The sequence below is a fragment of the Molothrus aeneus genome, chromosome 1 (assembly GCF_037042795.1).
Source record: "Molothrus aeneus isolate 106 chromosome 1, BPBGC_Maene_1.0, whole genome shotgun sequence".
NCBI lineage: Eukaryota > Metazoa > Chordata > Aves > Passeriformes > Icteridae > Molothrus > Molothrus aeneus.
The window spans coordinates 146,845,288-146,864,954 of NC_089646.1; the positions used below are offsets into that span (position 1 = coordinate 146,845,288).

Here is a 19,667-nt window from a genome sequence, read left to right on the forward strand (position 1 = left end):
CCAGAGCCACACATCTGGGCAACTCATCAGAAATACGGGTTTTTAGCTGGTATTTATTTATTTACGGAAGTGGTTTGTATTACTAGAGGCAAAAGCACAGAACGCTGGATAGAGAATACGCTGTTTGTGAGAGAGAAAAAGAAAATAAAATCGCGTTTGCACTACTTTAAACACATAGATCTGCCTTTCTCCGTAAGGTCTAACAAGGACTGAAAGGACGCCGTCCTGGATCCCCGACCTCTCTCACAGATCCTACGGCCCCGGAGAGGAATCGTGTGTGGGAAGGGTCGCTGTGGGGTCTGAGGAGCTCTGTGAGTCTCGCTGGTGTACACATCGCCCCTCTCCCGCCCCGCTCTCGCTCGGCTCGCGGTGCGGAGCTGCTCTGGGAGCGCCCCTCAGCACCGGCCCCTCACCGACCGCGGGGAGGCGGGGCCAGCAGTAGCCACCAATGAGAAACGACGGGTCTTCTCTGATTGACAAGCCACGCCATCCAATAGGAGCCTTCACTTGAGCAAGGAGGGGACACTTGTGGGGCTCTGCTATCCCCGCCCATTGGAAGGAGCCGGGGCGGGGCACTGCTCCTGGGCGGGGCTAAAGGCCGCCGGGGGGCGTGGTCTGAGGTGGTATATAAAGCTGGTGCGGCGCGTTTTCCGCGCTCAGTGGGCGCAGTGTGGTTGGCAGTGCTGTTTGTGGCGTTGGTCTGTGCGCAGCACCTGCCGCCGCCTAGCAGTCTCTTTTGTTGTGTGCGCGGCTCCCGTCTTGCCTGGGTCAGCGGCTCCCGAGGCGCGTCTCTTTGCCGTCTTACCTCCTTGTGCGCTTCCGCAGAGCGATTTGTCCGCGCCCCTTGTCCGCTGAGGAGGGGCGTCCCCCCAACCCGCGCCCCTTTTCTCCCCCCTCCTGGCCGGGGGCTTGCGGCGCTTCCTTCTGGATGCGTCCCCGCAGCCCCGGGCGGGAGGCGGCCAGGGGGAAGCGCTGCCTCCGAGGATTTACCGCTGCCTGGGACTCGGACCCGCTCATTCCCCGAGGGCGCACCCGGCGCCCCGGCTCCGCTGCCGCTCCGGGCCGCCGCCGCTGCCATGGACGAGAAGTACCTGCCCGAGCTGATGGCGGAGAAGGACTCGCTGGACCCGTCCTTCACCCACGCCTTGCGGCTGGTCAACCAAGGTGAGGGGCGGCGGGGCGGAGCGGGGCTCCTTGTCCCGCCGTGGGGACGGGCCGGAGTGAGCGGCGGCTGCCGCGGATGCTCAGCCCGGGGTTCTCCTTTCCTTATTGCACCGCCTGGAGGGTTTTTTTGTGTGGAGGTTCTCGGTGCGGGGGTTCACCCTTGCCTGGCACCGCCTGGGGGGTTTTGTTGTGTTCAGGCTGGCGGTGTTTGCCGGCTCCGGGCGCCTTCCCCTTCCCGTGCCGGGCAGCATCGCCCGGGCAGCCGCGCACGCTGGGTGCCCGCCCGCACTGCCCCTCTTCCCTCCGTGTTTTCTCTGCCGTCGCTCGCTACTCGAGTTAGAGATTATTCCGAGTTGAATGGCTGTGTCTGCCGTGCTCTGCTCGGGCTGCATGTCAATTAAAACCCCAGAAGGTTTTCCTATTTTACCCCGTTGTGAACAATGAACATTGAATTGTTTACATGTGTGTGAGCCTTCGTAAGAACGAACCTGCTGCCGATGGCCTTTCTTAGAAACTTTGGGCTCTGCTACGTTTTAGTAAACCTTCATAAAAACATAAAGCATATTTTGTTTTGCAATTATATAACTCCAGATAATAAATTACTCCCACCCCTTCTGCATCTGTCAAGTCAGATGTGCTTTAAAGTGCTAGCTTTTTGTTTCAGTGATGCAGTACTGACTAGAAAAGTCATTCTGTGTGAATTAAAGTACGATTTAATGTGCATTTGGATATACTGTATAATTGGCAGGTGACTTTCAAGAACAGCTCTGGAGAGACAAATGCTTGCTCTAGTGCTTAGGATGCTCAAGTGAAATACGCTATGAATTGATCCTTTAACACACCAAACATAGTGATAGCCAAAATTATTTTGGCTTCAATTGCAGTGGTTGCAAAGCCGTGCTTGGTGTGCTTTTCCTTCTGTAACAGAAACAAGTTAAGTTGATGTGGGCTCTTCTAATATGTTGTAGATTTTGCTGTGTAGTAGATGCAAATGCCTGTCTCAGAATCAGAAGGAGAATTACTCTTGTCTGAAGTACTCTGGAGTTAGGGGAAGCTGTCAGTTTCAACTGTGGAATGCATATGCTTAGTGAATTGAAGGTCCATGTCCATGGGTGGTTGGTATATTACATTTTTCCAAACTTTGAAACTGTAAAAATGTCCCTGATCATTGTGGGAAAAGGAGAATTATGTTAAATAAGCAGTTATTTGCTGTAAATGAAAAAGCTTGTAAAAATTAAACTTGATGGCTATAAATTATTGAGGTTCCTCTCCAGGTAGTGAAAAATCTTTTTGCATGTGTAAATTAATCCAGGGAGTTACAGAACCATGTGATTTACTATTTTGTAAACAGTGTTAAAGAAAGTAGATCTGTTCTTTTGGCTGAGTTGATGATATTTTTTGAGGTTCTCATTGAAATGATAAATTGGAGGACTGAAACTTTTGCCTTTCATCACAGTATCTGCATGCATATATTCAGCTCCAGAAAAAGAACCTGTATGTGCATCCAACCTCTGTAATCTAGTAGGTGTCTTGATTTTTTCGTTTACTTTGAAAGTGAAGTCTTGAATTATATCTGAAGTGTTTCACATGTTAGAGGTGGAGAAAAGAAAGATTGAGGGTGACTAATCAACTGGCAATTAAAGTTTAAAATGGAAATTTGTATAATATCTATGTATAATGGTTTAATTGTAGAATCAACAAAGAGCTAGATCAGATGAAGTCTCTATATAATACAGGTGGGAAATATGACTTCAGGAGGGGATGTATTACTAACCCATCCTGCCATGACACTAACTTTATCAGGGATTGTTTTTTTCCTCAATTGTAATAATTCTATGCACTTAAATGAATGATAATTATTAGTGCAAATGTATATGTAATGGTTCTGGCTTGGATTTTGTATGCCAGGTCTACTCAGTATTTTCTGTATTAGTTCATGGGGAGGCAAATGAAATAGCTTGTCTAATTTTTTTAACTAGGTTTGTTTATCTTTTAAGTTTAGAATGAAATAGGTTTCTAAGTTTGGCTTCTTTTGGGTATCTGTGAGAGAATGTCTTAGCAAAGGTTTTAAGTGCTTTAAATAACCAGCTTAATTATGTAATAGCATTTTGGTGTCTTAGTGGCATTAAATTTGCTATCTGTATTTACTTAAACTGAAATACATCAGCTGGCTTTCTTCAGAAACTCAAGAGTAATTTGTAAGAGTTGTATGGATGAAGTAGAATCCTTTTGAGATGCTGAAGTAATTGAGGTGTGTTTGCTGCTTACACAAAAGAGCCAAATGGCTAAAAAATTTCCAATCATGTTGAAATTTGGTTTCTAGGGAAAATCCTGGGTCTAGACTTCTGAAATGTGGTAATTATAGTTTTCAAATGGAAGTGGATGAATTTGCATATTATACTTATAATTGCACATTATAATTTGTGTACACACAAATTACATAATTTTAAATTTAAAAAGTGAAGCTTGACCTGCTTCAAGTTCCTGGGTAACATTTCAGTTAAAAAAGAACAATGTGGAAATAACTAAGATGCTGTAAGAATATTTTTTGGGGCAGTATCATTAATCTGTCTTTCTGAATTAAGATATGAGAGGAGTTTCTCTGCCTTGAAATACTGTTTTGAAAGCACAAAAATCAAATATTAGTATCCTTCAATGTTCCTGCATAGTAAGTCCTGATTTTTCTTGTTGAGAACTCTGTTCAAGGATTTGTTGCCCTGTTTCCTTGGGACACAAATACAATGCTTAGTGCTTAAATTTTGTTTTAAACAGTCACTGAAACATTTAACTGCTGCTTAAATTGTAGAACAGTGGGAATCTTTTCCAGGAGACTAGACTTTATCCCTTGTTCTAATTAAAAAGATGTATTTATATACTTGAACATTAAACCATCCGAAAAAGGGGATTTTTTTTTTTTGCCTCTAAACCCTTAAGCATGTTATAGATTGGAAATGGACTTATTTGCATGTGTGATAAGATGACCATGCTAATAGGATTAATTTGCAGCTGGTATCAGACAGTGGGAACTGGAATTTTGTCCAGTTATTAGTTTATAGTAAGTTCTGTAAATGAGGAACCTGGGGAAAGATGAGCTTCTTTGAAGAAACACGAGCTTAGTACATTTGTGTTTTCCTATTTTCAACTCTCATGGGCTCATCTTTATGCGAAATCTGAAAAATATTTGTCTGTGCGAGTGATGGTAGTTCTGAAATCCACCCTTATTTTGAAGGCTGTTTTTGCAGTTGAGGTTGTTTGTAAATGTTGGTAAATGTGCAAGTGTAGTGTTGATCCTCATAACTTGGTTCATGAGCGATGCTCTAAAAGTACTGAAAGATCCGTGGCAGAAAAGTTACTTTACCTTCTTTCACGTTTATTTATAGTAGTGATTCAAGACGAGCAGTTAGTGAATGTTGAATGAAGTATGTGAAACTGCAGATGGAAGAAGCAAACTGTAAATAAAACATGGTGATACCAGACACATTTCCAACAGGGGAGATGTGAAAATGGGTGCTTGGCAGTTGTTTGGTTTGTGTGGATAATTAAATGTGTACATAATGAAAGTTAGAGTTGCTTCCATTGCTGAAAGACAACTCTCTTGTGCAGACTGGACCTCTGCAATATTTCCCTATAAGCTCATTTTAGCTGTTTTGAGACTGGTAGTATCTGAATTTGGCAAGGCTTTCTTTAGAATGTTGATGAGATGATGTACAGGAATACCAAGCCTTCCTATCAGAAGATGGCTGTATGTGCTGACTGTGTTGAATAGCTTCCCTGAGCCCGTGGCTAGTGGTGATCAGCAGGGGCTTCCTGTTTCTTGTGTCAAATTTTGCTTGGGACTTCAGTAATCAGAGCTGTACCTCCCTAAATATCAGGGAGAATGGAGTCTGAGGGAGTGTACTCACTTTCTGCTTTGTGAAGGATATTAGCGGTCTAATTTTTTTTTTCAGCAGAGATGGCTTTGTAAAAATGGTTGAAGTAGGAGCTAAGCAATAAATTAAGGTTCCATATATATTACTGATTTTTGTTGTGGTTTAAGCTCAGCTTGGTTGGTAGGTACTGTGCAGCCACTCATTGCTTTTCCCCCTCTGGAATCTGGGGAGAATGGAAAAAAAGGTACAACTTGTGGGTTTAATTACTGAAATAAAGTAAAATATAATAATTATACTGGAAATTAAAAAGAGGACTAAAACCCAAGAGAAACAAGTGATGCACAATACAGTTGTTCCCATCTGCTGACTGATGCCCAGGCTGTCCCTGAGCAGCAATCAGTGGCTCTGAGTCAACTCCCCCCAGTTTATGTACTGGATGTCCATCCTGTGCTGTGGAATATTCCTTTGTCCAGTTCAGGTCACCTCTCCTGGCTGTGCTCCCTCTGGGCTTCTGGTGCACCTACTGCCCAGCAGAGCGTGAGACACTGCAAAGTCCTTGATTTAGAGTAAGCACTACTTAGCAACAACCAAAACATCACTGTGTTGTCTGAATCACAGCACCGCACCAGGCACTAGGAAGAAAATGAACTCTATCCCAGCCAACCAGGACAACTTTCAATAAATCTGTGTAAGCTTGCGGGGGGTTTTGTGCTTTTCTTTAATTTATCAAAAATAAATGTGATTGTGGAGTGACAAAGCTGTGTTGTAACGTAAGTAATCAGTTTGCCACTGTAGCATCCACTTTCCTGTTTCGTGGCATGGCACAGACACATGGTACTGCTCATTCAGTCACTAATGGTGTTGAATCACCATCAGTGTAATGCCCAAACTCTCCTTTTTTGTTGTTATATTATCAATCACAGAAACAATACTTGTTTCAAGTGTCCTACTCTCTGAAGATTTCAGAGCACTTCATGAAGGTTATAGGTGTTTTGAAAATGAGATATGGCTGTAGAAAGCTGTGTTTTAAAATTACTCGGTGCATCGTATGAAATGCAGTAAGTTTTGTGCTCCTCAGGTTTTTTTCAGACTGCTGGTCACTTTTAGTTGCTATTCTTAGAAGCTAACCAGAAATAAACTCTTCTGGGTTTAGTCTGATTACTAGAAGACAGCACTGTAAGCAAAATGTTTAGGTGGAATTGGGTATTTCCCAGGCCAAGTGTGATGAGAAATTCAAATGGCAGTAATGGGAATGGATATGATGTAATGGTTGCACCATCAAGCTAGGGAAGGCTGACTTGGCTTCTATTTCTGTTTTCTTAAAGCAGCATGAAGAGTAGTAACTCTTGGAGGGCCGAAGGGATATTTCTGGGTCTGTCTCTCATCTCAGCTATCTGTATTTGGTAAAACTTCAGTTCACATTTTTGTTATGATTGCTCTTTGCTTTTACTTCAGTGAAACTATATTGGGGCAGTCAAAGGGCTTCCTAAAAGTTAGATCTCAATCTTGCTCTCTTAAAAGGCTGCGGAAGTGGTTTATCAGATATTCCAGTCATGTTAACAGGGCTTCTGCAAAATGCAGCTGAAGATAATCATACTTTCTTCACCCCTGGGCTCATCTGTTCTGAAGCCTGACTGAGCCTAGAGCCACTCACTGCAATCACAGTTAGTGTAAAGCTGACTCCTAATTCACTTGCACACTCACTTTGGCAGTCAATGAGAGAGATTAAATTCAAAGGTTTCAAATGCAGGCTGACATGGTTTGTCACTTTCAATCCTTTTTGACACCAGCCATGCAAATTAAAGCTGTAACCTTCTGAGTACTTATTTATGGGGGGAATCAGAAAGAAGGTCACAGCACTGTTCCTCTGGCCTGTGGCTTGTTGGACTTTTCTTGTGTATATTTAAAATTTATGTATGTGACCTTTCTGCCCTCTGACTTCAAGTATAATTAAGAAACAAAATAATTTAGGATGCACTTCTCTTTGAAAGAATCAGGTATCAAAGTTCAGAGTTGAGAAGAGTCTGTAAAGTATTCAGTGTGGTACTGCATGACTTTTTAATTAGTATTTAGCAGGGTTCAGTAAAAAGCATGTTTAGATAGATAAATTGGTAAGTGACACACCTAATATTTTATGGTGAATTAACTGACTGTTCTAAGCTGAGCTCTGCAGGAATCTTGCAAGCATAATGTTTACATTATTAATACTGTTTTACAAATAGAAGATAACAAAGGACAGGGCTTCTATACTGGGCATGTGGGATATCTTGATAAAGTGGTGTAGTCTACCCCTGAGTCCTGGGAAGGCAAGTCTCACCCATGCCATGGAAGCTGTTTGATAGGGGTGGTGATAGTTCTGGGAATTATTTTAGAGCCATATATTTCTAGCCAAGTGTGATTTTTTTTTTTTTTCCAAGTGTAACAGTAGCTAGAAAATTAAGATCTTTATGGCCTTAAGCTGAGGCCATAAGGGCATGTGGACTTGGGAATTTAATTTTCTTGTGGCATTCTACTTAGAGAAGTCCATATGTCTTAATCTTTGAGGAAATCATGGGAAAATACAGTGCTTTGCAAGTTTGAGAAGGTCTGTAGGCCTCTTGCTAGTCTGATTGGTATGTGAAAAGGATCTTTGACTTGTGTTTTGAGAGCCTGACTGCCTTCAGGAGTGAATAAAGATGTAAAGAGGCCCTGAAAACCAATGGTGAAATGTCTGGCCAAGAAGTGAAATGAAGAAATGCACAATGCTTTAGCAATAGATGATTAACTCTTAAACCAGATATAAGAACCAGTAGGTTTTGTGTGTCTTGACATCTTTGCCTCAGAATTAGTTGCATTTATGGATATTTGATCCCTGCTAAATTGTTAAGCTCTTTGAACTGTCAGTGACTTGGGCTGTACAGTAGCTGTAGGTTGGCTGTTTATGCCAAGGAACAAATTAAAGAGCAGTAACTGGAGAGGTAGCATGAAGAAGCATTGTTAGACTGACTGATGTATTTTGTACCTCCACAGCTGAGCAGTGCATGTTTTATTCTTGTGTGTTTATCCTATCTTAAATTTTTCCTTTGCTTAAACTTGCCTTTGTCATATTTATCACTTACGGTTCTTTTATGTTGTGTTGTTGTTTTTCAGCATTTTTCCTTATTGTCAAGGCAAACTTATTAAGAAACTAGGCAGTTAAATGGATTTCCTTTCTATTCTCCATCTCTAGTTACTATTTGCTGGATGCCTTTCATTTCTTATTTTGATGTGTTTTTCAGACTTTTGGCTGCAGGTAGCAACTCAACTTCAACAAAGTTGCAAGGCAGCAAAAAAAATGTCAGTTTAATTCTTGTAGATGGTAAATCTTTCACTTTTTTGGCTTGTATGGGTGTTCTTTTATAGATCTTTATTTTCTAGGAAGAATTTGTTGACAAAGTAATTGGAAACCTAAAATATTAGAAATCATTTCAGTAAACCCATTGTACTTGAGCCAACAGAAAATTTTTTATAACAACTGCTGCTGTGCTGATCTTGGTATAAAATAGTGACAGTGAAAACCTGAAGTTGCAAATCCTTTGAGGATTTACAGATTTTCTTTGACTTTAATAATCCATCAGGATTGTTCAAAAGGAACAGTCTGAGTAAGATGCCTTTATGTGGACAAGACAAAGAGCATAGGAAAATGTCTTAAGTACTGTGTGCAGTTTCAGACCCCACAATATAAATCACAATATAGCAAAGATATAGCACTATTAAAGGGTGTTCAGAGGAGGAATATGAAGATGAATGGTTTGGAGGAGAAGCCATATGAGATGTGACTGAGGTCACTTGCTCTGTTCAGCCTGGGGAAGAGGGGACTGAGGGGAGACCTTATTTCAGTCTGCAACATCCTCTTGAGGGGAAAAGGAGGGGCTGGCACTGATCTCTTCTCTGGGGGCCAGTGACAGGACCTGAGGGAAAGGCCTGAAACTCTGTCAGGGGAGGTTTAGGTTGGATGTTGAGGAAATGTTCTTCACCCAGAGGAAGGCTGGGCACTGGAACAGGTTCCCCAGAGAAGTGGTCACAGCACCAAGCCTGACAGAGCTCAAGAAATATTTGAGCAAGGCTTTCAGCCATATGGTGGGATTCTTGAGCTGGTCTTGTGCAGGGCCAGGAGTTGGACTTCAGGCCTTGTGGGTCCCTTCCAAGTCAGGATATTCCATGATTCTATAAATTGCTACTGCTCTCACTGCTGCTGCATTTGTTGAATGCTTAGAGAAGAAATGTGTCTGTAGCCTTTTATTGCCTCAAACCATTCAGTGACAGTACTCTGGGAAGCAGATGTGTTTGAAAGCAAAAGGTTTTAGATGTTGTCAGCCAATTTTTCCTACTGCTTTGGGATAAAAGTGATGATTTTCAGATGTAGAAATGGAAGGACTGCTTCTAATGTGGTCATTCTTCCTTTCATGTGTCCTTCTCTGTTTGCTGGTAGTGGACAAAGGTTTTTGTTACTGGTTCATTTTGATCCATGTCCTAATTAGCTAGAGGTGGTCAATACCAATCCTGATGTGTCCATGGTAAGAAGCCCAGTTTCTGCTCCCTGCAGTATTTGAGGGTTAAGGTGATTTTTGTTGCCTTTCTTCTGCTGTTAAGCAGAAATGTTGTGGTGCCCTCCATGCTGACTTCAGTGATACAGCTCCATGGGGTAAAGCAGTGGAGTAAAAAAAAATCACCCTTTCCTTCCCTGTCCACCTCCAGGCTAATGCTAAATGATAAATTTCACTTCTGTTAAAGTGAAAGGCACTATGGTTTTCATGTCTCTTTGGTTATTTGACATTTTATGGTGTTTAACTGTACCCCATCTCCCCTCCTGAGCTTGAAGGAAAACAGATTTTTCTCAGCTATAGAAGCACAGTTTGAGTATGATGTTCTTGATCCATTTGTAGAGTTGTAAAAGCTCAGAAGGCACTTTTTCACTTTATTAAGTATCCAACTGCTTCATGACCACTTCCAGCCTATTATTTTAGGCTCAAGTAGTCCTAATTTTGGAGAAACTTGGTCACAGATCAGTTTTCTGCCTTCCTTTAAAGGATTCCCCAAAATCTTTGTGGTAGTTGGAGATGTTTCTCAGAGGAAAAGTGTTTGTTCTTAATGATTGGTTGAGTTTCTCCATTTAAAGCCTGGTGTGTCTGGAGGAGCTAAGCTGTTTCACCGCAGATGGGCTGCAGTGATACCTTTAGCCCTTGTTAACACTTGCTCCCTATGTAGAGTTATCCCAGTAATATCCTAGGCTGGATTGTCTGCAAGGTGAAATGCAGCACCTTGGTACTGGATCTTAAAGACTGGAAAAGGCTCTTGTGGTCCAATTTGTCTTGTGTTACACAGATTAGTCTTAAAGATTCTTTTTGCTTATCATATACCCTTGACCTTTTTATTACACCATGCATCCATGGTCTGTAAAAATGATTTGTTTTTTATTGGCCTACTGTATAAAAGCATACAATGAAAGATTTATCATATTTTTAAGGCTTGCTGTTCTTTAGACCTTTTTGTTTCTGCAGGCACCTGAGTCTTCACAGAAGCCTGTTAATACCATGTGAAACAAATGCTGGGGATGATGTAAGTGTAGTCATAAAGTGCTTGTGAGGGATGTGGTGTTTTTGGCCGGGGTTAATTTATTTTTTTTTTCCCAGTAGCCAGTGTGGGGTTGTTTTGGATTTGTGACGAAAACAGTGTTGATAACACAGGGATGTTTTCATTACTGCTTAGCAGAGCTTACACAGAGGCCTTTTCTGCTCATTCAAGCCTTTTCTGCTCCTCACCCCACCAGTGAGGAGGCTGTGGGGGAACAAGGAATGGGGTGAGACACAGCTGGGATAGCTGGCCCCAGCTGACCCAAGAGATGTTCCAGACCATATGGCATTGTGCCCAGCATATAAAGCTGGGGGGAAGAAGGAAGAGAGGAAATTTGGAGTGATGGTGTTTGTTTTTCCAAGTCACCATTATGTGTGATGGAGCCCTGCTTTCCTGGGAATGGCTGAGCACCTGCCTGGCCGTGGCAAGGGGTGGATGAGTTGTTTTGCTTTGCCTATGTGCATGGATTTTGATTTACCTATTGTTAAACTGTCTTTATCTCGACCCACAAAGTCTATTAATTTTACCTTTGCAATTTTCTCCCCCATCCTCCTGGGGGGAAGGGAGCTTCTGTGTGGGGCTTAGCTGCTAGCTGGGGCTAAACCATGACAGAGGATTAATGACCTCTGAAGAAGTTTTCCAGCCTTATAACGTCTGTGAATTTTAGGATTTTGGGTGATTACAAGTTATTAATATGAGCACACTTTGGAAAGATTGGAAGCATTCCACAGTGGGTTTTCTGACAAGATTCTAATACAACATCTTACATGTAGTGATGCAGAGCTATTGATGATGCAGCTTTTGCAAAACGATTTTTGAATGCATCTTTGCCAGACAACTCTATTATGATTAGGGCACTAGTTACTAGAGAAATCATTCTGTATGTTTCATTTTTGGGGGGGACCCGTTTCCGGGAGGGTTTTAGTGTTTCGGGAATTATTTCTGGAGCGGTGCCAGGAGGGGGCGACAGCGGCCCGACCCTGCAGGGCTCCCGGGATCGGGTGTGATCCTCGGGAGAGGCGGGATCGGGGCGGTGGGATCGGGTGGGATTTGTTCTGGGTCGGGGCTGTGGGATCGGGTGTGATCCCCGGGAGAGCCGGGATCGGGGCTGTGGGATCGGGTGTGATCCCCGGGAGAGCCGGGACTGGGGCTGTGGGATCGGGTGTGATCCCCCAGGAGAGGCGGGACTGGGGCTGTGGGATCGGACGTGATCCCCTGAGAGAGCCGGGATCGGGGCTGTACATAGGGATGTGATCCCCGGGAGAGGCGGGATCGGGGCTGTGGGATTGGGTGTGATTTGCTCTGGGTCGGGGCTGTGGGATCGGATGTGATTCCCCGGGAGAGGCGGGATCGGAACTCCCGGTGTCGGGCGTCAGCCCCCCGGGAGAGGCGGGATTGGGGCTCCCGGTCTCGGGTGTCATCCCCCCGGGGGAGCTGCGCTCGGGGCTGTAGGAATGGGTGTGATTCCCGGGAGAGGCGGGATTGGGATCGGGTGCCAGCCCCTCCGGAGAGCGGGCTCGGCGCCAGGCGGTGCCGGTGCCATCGCTGTTCGCCTGCCGCAGCAGGTCCCGCAGCCAGATGTGTCCTGTCTGTCCCCAAGGCGCAGGTGTGTCCCTGTCCTTCTGTAACCCCAGCCCCCGCGAGGGAACGGGGGCAGGAATCGGAAGAGTAAAAACTACAAAACTCTGCGTGAATAGAGGGTACTTGGATAAGCGAGGTACAAGCTGCACACACACAAGCAAATGAAAACAAGGAATCCATGCTCTGCTTCCCATGAGCTGGGAGGTGTTCAGCCATCTCTGGGAAGGCAGGATTCCATCACACCTGACTGTGGCTCGAGGAGACAAACGCTTCCACCTGGAACATCCTCCCCCTTCCTTATTCCTCCCACTCCAAATGTCCACCTCTTCCTTCTGCCCCTCTCTTTATATATTGAGGATGACACCATATCATACACGAGGGTGGTTGTAAACTAAAGGGGGAGAAATGTAGATTATATGTTAGGAAGAAATTCTTCTCTGTGTGCTGAGGCACTGGCACAGGTTTCCCAGAGAAGCTGTGGAAGCCCCATCCCTTGGAGTCTGTTCCAGGTCAGGTTGGATGGGGCTCTGAGCAGCCTGGCCTAGGGGAAGGCATCCCTGCCCATGGCAGGGGGTATGGAACTAGATGAAATTTAAGGTCACTTCCACCCCAAACCCTTCTATGACCTGAAGTAGCTTTGACCTGTGTTGTTTTCTTCATGAATGCTTGAACTATTAAGACTGCTGTCAGTCCAATTTGAAAAATCTTGAATAAAATTTTAAAAGCAACTTTCCTAGACTCCTAAATTTTAAGCTCTTAAGATATTCCTTTATTTTCAGCTGATTAAATGGAGAGTACAGGGAAATTACCATGATGGTATTTATAAATTATTTATTTATAGGTGCACTTATATAGTTTGCAGACCTGAAATAATAGGCCTTGTTTGAAACCCTAAGTAATAGTTCACATAGTTCAGTATAACATTAATTAAAAATGCTGGTGTGTATTTCATTACCACATAAGTGGCAAGTAGCTGGCTGTGGGATCAGGTCTATAAAGAACTCTAAGCGAATTATCCTTTAGATTAATGCCCTGATAGTGGAAAATGGATGTGATTTGCTCTCTTAACTTTTAGGTTATAGTTTAGATTTCACTGGTGTGCTGAGCATTGTGCTAACATAATGTATTTTCTGCTTCTGAGTAGGCTGTAGGTCCTGAAGGTACCAATCCCTTATTCCTGTTCCTGTGTTCAAAGCAATGACCAAAGCTTCCAATGACTGCCTGGGCTAGGAGGCTGCTTGCTCTGATGCCTTGCAGGAGGCTGATGCTGATTATTTAGTTACTCTACACAATAACTAAAGTACTCAACTTGCTGGATAGCCTCCTGCTTGGTCATTTTTCTGGGGAATGCAGTGAAATGGATAGGAAATAACTGAATCAAAAGTACTTTTTCTCCCACTTGGATAAAGTATAAGGTAAAACTGTAGTTTTCATTCTTTACTGTTCTTTCAGACTATTTTGCTGAACTTTGTATTATTGCACTGGAGTAGTAGTAACTGGCTGGAGCTCTACCTTGTATTTCAGTAAGTGTTTTAGCAGTGACTTCATTATTTCGAAGTCTGTGCAAATGATGCCATGGTATGTCTTGTCAGCATCTCTATGAGGTATTTTTTAGCTTCTCACTTGGAAAGGTTTCATTGCTGCTATCAAAGCAGAGATTTGAAGCTTTTCTGCAGACTCATTGGAAAAGAGCTGAGTGGAGGGAATGCAGAAAGCAAACGTAGTTCCTTTATTCAGGTTTGGTACCTTAAACATGGCTATGCATACTGTCAATAATGGATGTCAAGCTGTGCTGTAATAAAACCAATGTTAGCATTATTTTTCTTTCATTTTATTGATCACTAATCAGCTGTTTGAGCTGTATCAATAATATCAATAATATTTTTGTAATAACACCTTTTCCCCTTACAGTACTTCATCCTCAAAACAGCCATCCTGACGTGGGAGAAATTTTACATGTACCTAATTGAAATCCTAACAGAATAGTGAATGCAATATCAATTTAAGCCACAAAATGAAGAAATAAGAGCAGATGGCCCCTTCAGAAAAATAGATTAAACAGAACAGATATTCCTGGCCAGCTACATAGTTAATCTCATGCTTCTTGTCAAGGGGTACTGCCAATATATAGTTATTATGCAAGGATAAAGTATAAGCTATATGAATTTAGTGATAAAAGCTTTCCTTCATTCCCAGCTCTTTTTGATAATTTAGTGTTATATTCGTATTTTTAAAGTTACAGTTATAGCAAGTATTAGTAGTAGTCTATTAAATTAGTTGTGTCTTGCTTTAGAAAGGGATCCTGCAAAAAGAGCAGGTCTGGGAATGTAGTTCCATTTATGATCTATGAAAATTCATGGTAGCATTTCTGGTATTTTCTGTCTCTATGACACACTGATGATTGAGTCTTTAAACCTACATGTCAGATTTGGTAGAGGGATTTGTGAGTGTGTCTCTCCTGTTGGCACGAGAAAGAGTTTCTATTCCTTGTGGTTAAATGTCCTTTTCAGACCTATTAGTGGACAGTCAGATTTTTCAGTTCAGTGAAGCACCTTTATTTCTTGGGTGTATGCAAAATAACACATTCCAGCCTCTTCAGGTGGTTATTCTGTATGTGACTGGACATGTCATTCCTGCACTTGCTCTAAGTCAATGAATGGAGAGGGGGAAGTGAGATTTGAGACTTAGTAACACATGACCTTTTCTCTAGGAAGACTTCAGGGGTGCACAAATACCCATTGCAACTGTTTGAGTTTCTTCCCAAATGCTCTTTGTTTTCTTTGTTTCTCTCAAGTAGCAAGGAGCAATAGAAAAGTCTACCTCTTAATTGGTTATTGCTGTCTCAGCTGTCCTTCATCTTTTAGGTACCCAGACTCCAAATTTTTTAAGCAGCTGTATTTTTTTAAAATTCATTCCCTTTGTCCTCTGCCACATCTAGAAGATAACTTCATTCTGTACTTTTGGAAAATGGAGCATCAACATTTTCTTTCCCATATAAAAGCAATTTAAGCATCACTGAATCAAGAAGTAATGGCACCTCAGGTAGTTTGCGTTGGCAATTTTCTTATTGTTTCTTGGCAGACAGAAGTGATGAAGGAGCAGAAACTTGAATATATGGGGCTGTGAAGGCAGGTGGGGAACAGGCAGGGCAGGTGTGTGGTTAGAAGCAGCTTCTGCAGGTTCCCAGCATGACTGTTAAAAATATGACTGGTTTTGTTTTTGCTGTCTCACCTTGAATGTAGGTGAACTTCCCTGTGAATTGTTCTACTGCACTTAAAGGTGTTAGCTGTTTTGTGCCTGTGACACTTTGTAGTAGTTGATTTTCAGTGTATAATCTGTAGAAATGTACTGAAATATGCTATTTAAACTATTGAATATAGGAATTACTCCCCTAAGAACCCATGTGCTCGTCACTGGGAAAAGTATTCAGTGAACGTTTGCATTCTGAAATTAGCTGGATGAAAACTAAAACAGTAACATGTCTAAAGTAAATTTATCAAATAACTTCATGACATAATTTGGCTGCAGTAAAACTTGGGCATCACATTTTAGATTTCTATATAAGCATTTGATTTTAAACTGTCTTCAAAACAAACCATTAAGACAAATGAATTTGTAATGTCTTGACTGCTGAGTTGCACAGAACATGCAGTTTTCCTGATTCTTACAGTTATACCATAACCACGTCTGTTGGAAAGAAACAGACCTTTAAAAATACTTTTTACTGAAGAAAGATGCTTTTTGTAAACAAATTTACTAGGTCAAAATATAACTTAACCAGAACTAACTGCTTAGTTACATTTAAGGTAAACATGAAGATAATTTCTTTAGAGAAAGATTTTTGAGTCAGAACTGTTTCTTACCACACCATAGTAAACCCACCAAAAAACAAATTAAAAAAAAAAACCCACCATAAATACTACTAAAACTGTAGTGTATTTTAGCTTTGTAAGGTGTATTTCTGCAAAAGCTTACTGGCATAAGTTGGTAGTTACTTCAGATATTTGTGCAGGTATAAAACATGGTTGTTGCAGTTTTTCTTAAATTTGGAAAGATGCATAATGTTCTACTAGGTCAATGCTAGAAATACTAGTTTAAGGAAAAAAACTCTTTTCTTCACAGATGCCATGAAAGTTGGAAGATTGCCTTTTTCAGGGAAGGTGCTGCATGGATAGGCACATGGTCCTACAGAGGCAGAGATTTATCCAGAGCTGTAGATGTGGCTGCTTTCCTGCAAAAACTGGTCTGTTGAAAGATCTTTGGTCCTTTCCTTAAGATTTACAGCTGGATTGAGTCCCTAAGATGGACTTTCAAGTTTTATAACACTTCTAGGGGAGTCTGATCTTGTTCTACAATTCTGCAAAGTGGTTCAACTAATTTCATAGAAATAAGTTTAGTAGCATAATGTTTGGGAAAAAAAAATTGAACGTGGTAGCAATATGCATTATTCTGTGTAATATATGTCTTCATACACAGAAAATAATTTGGATTTGCCTGCTATTGAGCATGTGAAAGGGATTGTAATTAATGTTATCCCTCTTCTAGTTAATTTTTAACTTGGATGTTTGAAGTTTTTAACATCCAATTTATGTTGAAGCTCATACAAAAAATTACCACACAAATTTCTTTAAGCTGCACTTTCCCATAGGACAGTAAATATGCAGGCTGCCTTTTCCTGCCAAGTTACATTACTGCAGCCCAGGACTGTAATGGGTGACAAAATATAAAGGTACTGCTTACAATAATTTTGTCAAAAGGTGCTTTACATCTTTTATCTGCTGGTAGTGGAAGTCATGGCCTCCTGAAGGAATCTTGAGGTGGTTTGGGTTGGAAGGACCTTAAAGGTCATCTGGTTACAATCCCCCCTGCCATGGGCAAGGACACCTTCCACAAACAAGGACCAGCTTGCTTAAAGCCCATCCAACCTGGCTTTGAGGTTAGAGGATTAGGGTTGTGTTAACCTGATCCAGGATGGTGTGTTGGAATTAGCCCCTTTTCGTCTACATGTGCCAACCACAGTCCACAGTTTTGTTTCCTACATCTGTGGGTCAGAATGCTCAAATGCTTTAGGTTGTTACCTTTTTCATAAATATTATGAAAGCATTTTTAAAATTTGTGATTTTTTTTTGGTTGTTTTGCAGAGTAAAATATGCAACTCATCTATTTTATGACCCATGACATACACCTGTTTTGTGGTTTTGTGTTCTTTCTGTACAAGATTACTTTTTTCATAGCACACTTGCAGATCAGTAGTTTGTGCTTTAGTAAACAAAGTTTCAGACACAGAATTTCTCAGATTCTGAGAAATTTATATCAAAGGAGCAGGAAGCTTGTGTTAAAAATCAGCAAAATGAGAAGATTACAAACAGTAGGTTGAAACAAGAGACTTTGCATGAAGATTACTCCAGCCTATACTGTTTTCAATGGTTCATCTTTTAGAGCCTCTAAGCAGTGATTGCATTCACTTTGAGTTCACTCAATCACTGCAATGCCACAGAATAGACAGATGTTTTTTATCAATTCTGTAGTAAGATTGAGGTTATACTGGTTGGTAGAGCTTGTGTAGGATCAGTGGGTGTGAGTTTAAGTCATAGCAGTGTCTGGTGCTAACTCTGAATTTCACTGAATTAAACATAAGAATATAAAAGCACTATAGATACTTCCAATAGCTTTATCTCTGTTCCTTTCCCTAACCCTGGGTGAAATATGGACAGTGACAAGTTTTTATTGGACAGAAAATGCATTTTGGACAATATTGCATTCTGGGAAGCAGTGGGAAGAGCTGCATGCTGTGTGCATTTTCAGCCTTGCACAATGGAGAGGGAAAACAATGGACTGCTGTACCCTGGGTCTGTCCTTATCTGTTTCTCTGGACTGTTTTAGCATTTCTATGATGAATGAATAACATTGATTTCTACCATGCTTTCAGGTAACAAATCATGGCTTTCTATGTTCCAGTATGTAGTGAGAAATAAATCTTGGGCTGGGGTAAGGATTTATTAGAACTAGTATTTTTTTTTTAAATACCGAAGATGGAACAAATCTTTCCTCCAAAAAAGAATTTCAAAACTCTTCAAGAAAACGGCAGAAATCTTGCCAAAACTTGCATGAGAGGAAGGATCACCACTTCCACAGTGCTGGCAGTGCTGTTCTGGTGCAGCCCAGGTGCTGGTGGCCTTTGCAAGTGCATCTTCCTGGCTGGAGCTCAGCTTGTTTGAGCTTCAGGTCCTCTTCTGCAAAGCTACTTTCTGGCTGTTTGCTTTCCAGGCATGAGGCTCTCTTGTATGAGGTTATTCCTCCAAAGGCACAGGACTTTGCACTTCCCTTTGAACTGCACAGGACTGCTGCCCATTCCTCCACCTCTTCCAGGCACTCTGAGTGTCATCACATCCCTCGGGTGTTTGGATCACTCCTGGTTTTCTGCTGTGTAAAGCTGCTGGAACTGCACTCTGTGCCATCAGCCAGGTCACTGATGAACATGTTAAATATCATTGACCCTCAGAGCTCACCCTGCTGTCTGGCCCCTGGCTGGCCTGGTTGTGATGCCCCTGACAGAGTCCTTTGAGCCAGGCAGGTCAGTTTTCAGTTTTCAGTCTGCCTCATGTCTCTGTCCTGTGCCTCATCAGTCCACATGAGGATGGGGTGTGGGAAACTTATCAAAAGCCCTACTACAGATGGGGTGGACACATCAGCTCTTGTCTCATCTCACATTGTTCATAGTGCTGTTTAGTGTGTGTGACTTCCCTGCCATAAATCTGTGCAAACTGCTATCATCTTGACCTTCTGTGCTTGGAAATGGTTTTCAAGAGCTGTTTACTACATCACCTTCCAAGAGATCAAGGTGTCTTAGCTTGCTGTGGTGTCCCAGATCCTCCTCCCTGCTCTTGAAGATAGGACTGCTTTGCCTCAGGCATCAAGGACATTCCCTGATGACCATGGCCTTACAAAAACAGTGGCCTGTTGATGGCATCAGCCAGCTCCCTCAGTATTTGGGCATGTTTCCTGAAACTTCTGCTGTAGTGATGGTTTCTAGTAAATTGTGACTTACAGAAGCTGTAAGTTGTGTTTTACTGGTATTTATCAGTGGGTTATGACACATTCCTGAATTAAGGATTGCCAGAGTGTGAGGCTCTACCCTGGCCTTTTGTCATTGGGATGGAGGCCCCTGGCAAAACTCTAGTTGGCTAAAAATGATTTTTAGAGAAGTAGAAGATAACACTTCTTGGTCTTGCTGATGGCTACATAAATCTTGCATAATGTAAGTAAACAGCTGTGCACTTATTTATGGAAGTATCAGTTATACAAAACACAGGGATGTGTTTTGTTAGCATAGCTATCTTCTAGTATTGAGTATGGTTTGTTTGAATCTGCTGGCAGATTTTTAGACTGCAGTCTTTGCCAGTGCCTTAAAGTGTTGTCTTAATAGTACTCAAGTCTATCTGTTGTAAGGGTCAACAACTG

At 42.1% G+C, this 19,667-nt stretch overlaps 1 protein-coding gene across 2 annotated transcripts in view; it reads left to right on the forward strand.

Annotated features, from left to right (window-relative positions):
• The first annotated feature begins 670 nt into the window (after positions 1-670).
• The window catches only part of KHDRBS3 (KH RNA binding domain containing, signal transduction associated 3), a 90,173-nt gene continuing 71,176 nt past the window's right edge, over positions 671-19,667 (forward strand). For both annotated transcript variants that reach the window (XR_010785112.1, XM_066566702.1), the window contains exon 1: positions 671-1,164. Coding sequence is in view for 1 of the 2 variants with exons in the window: in XM_066566702.1 (XP_066422799.1) it covers positions 1,077-1,164 (88 nt within the window). In the remaining variant the exon portion in view is untranslated. The remainder of the gene's footprint in view (positions 1,165-19,667) is intronic.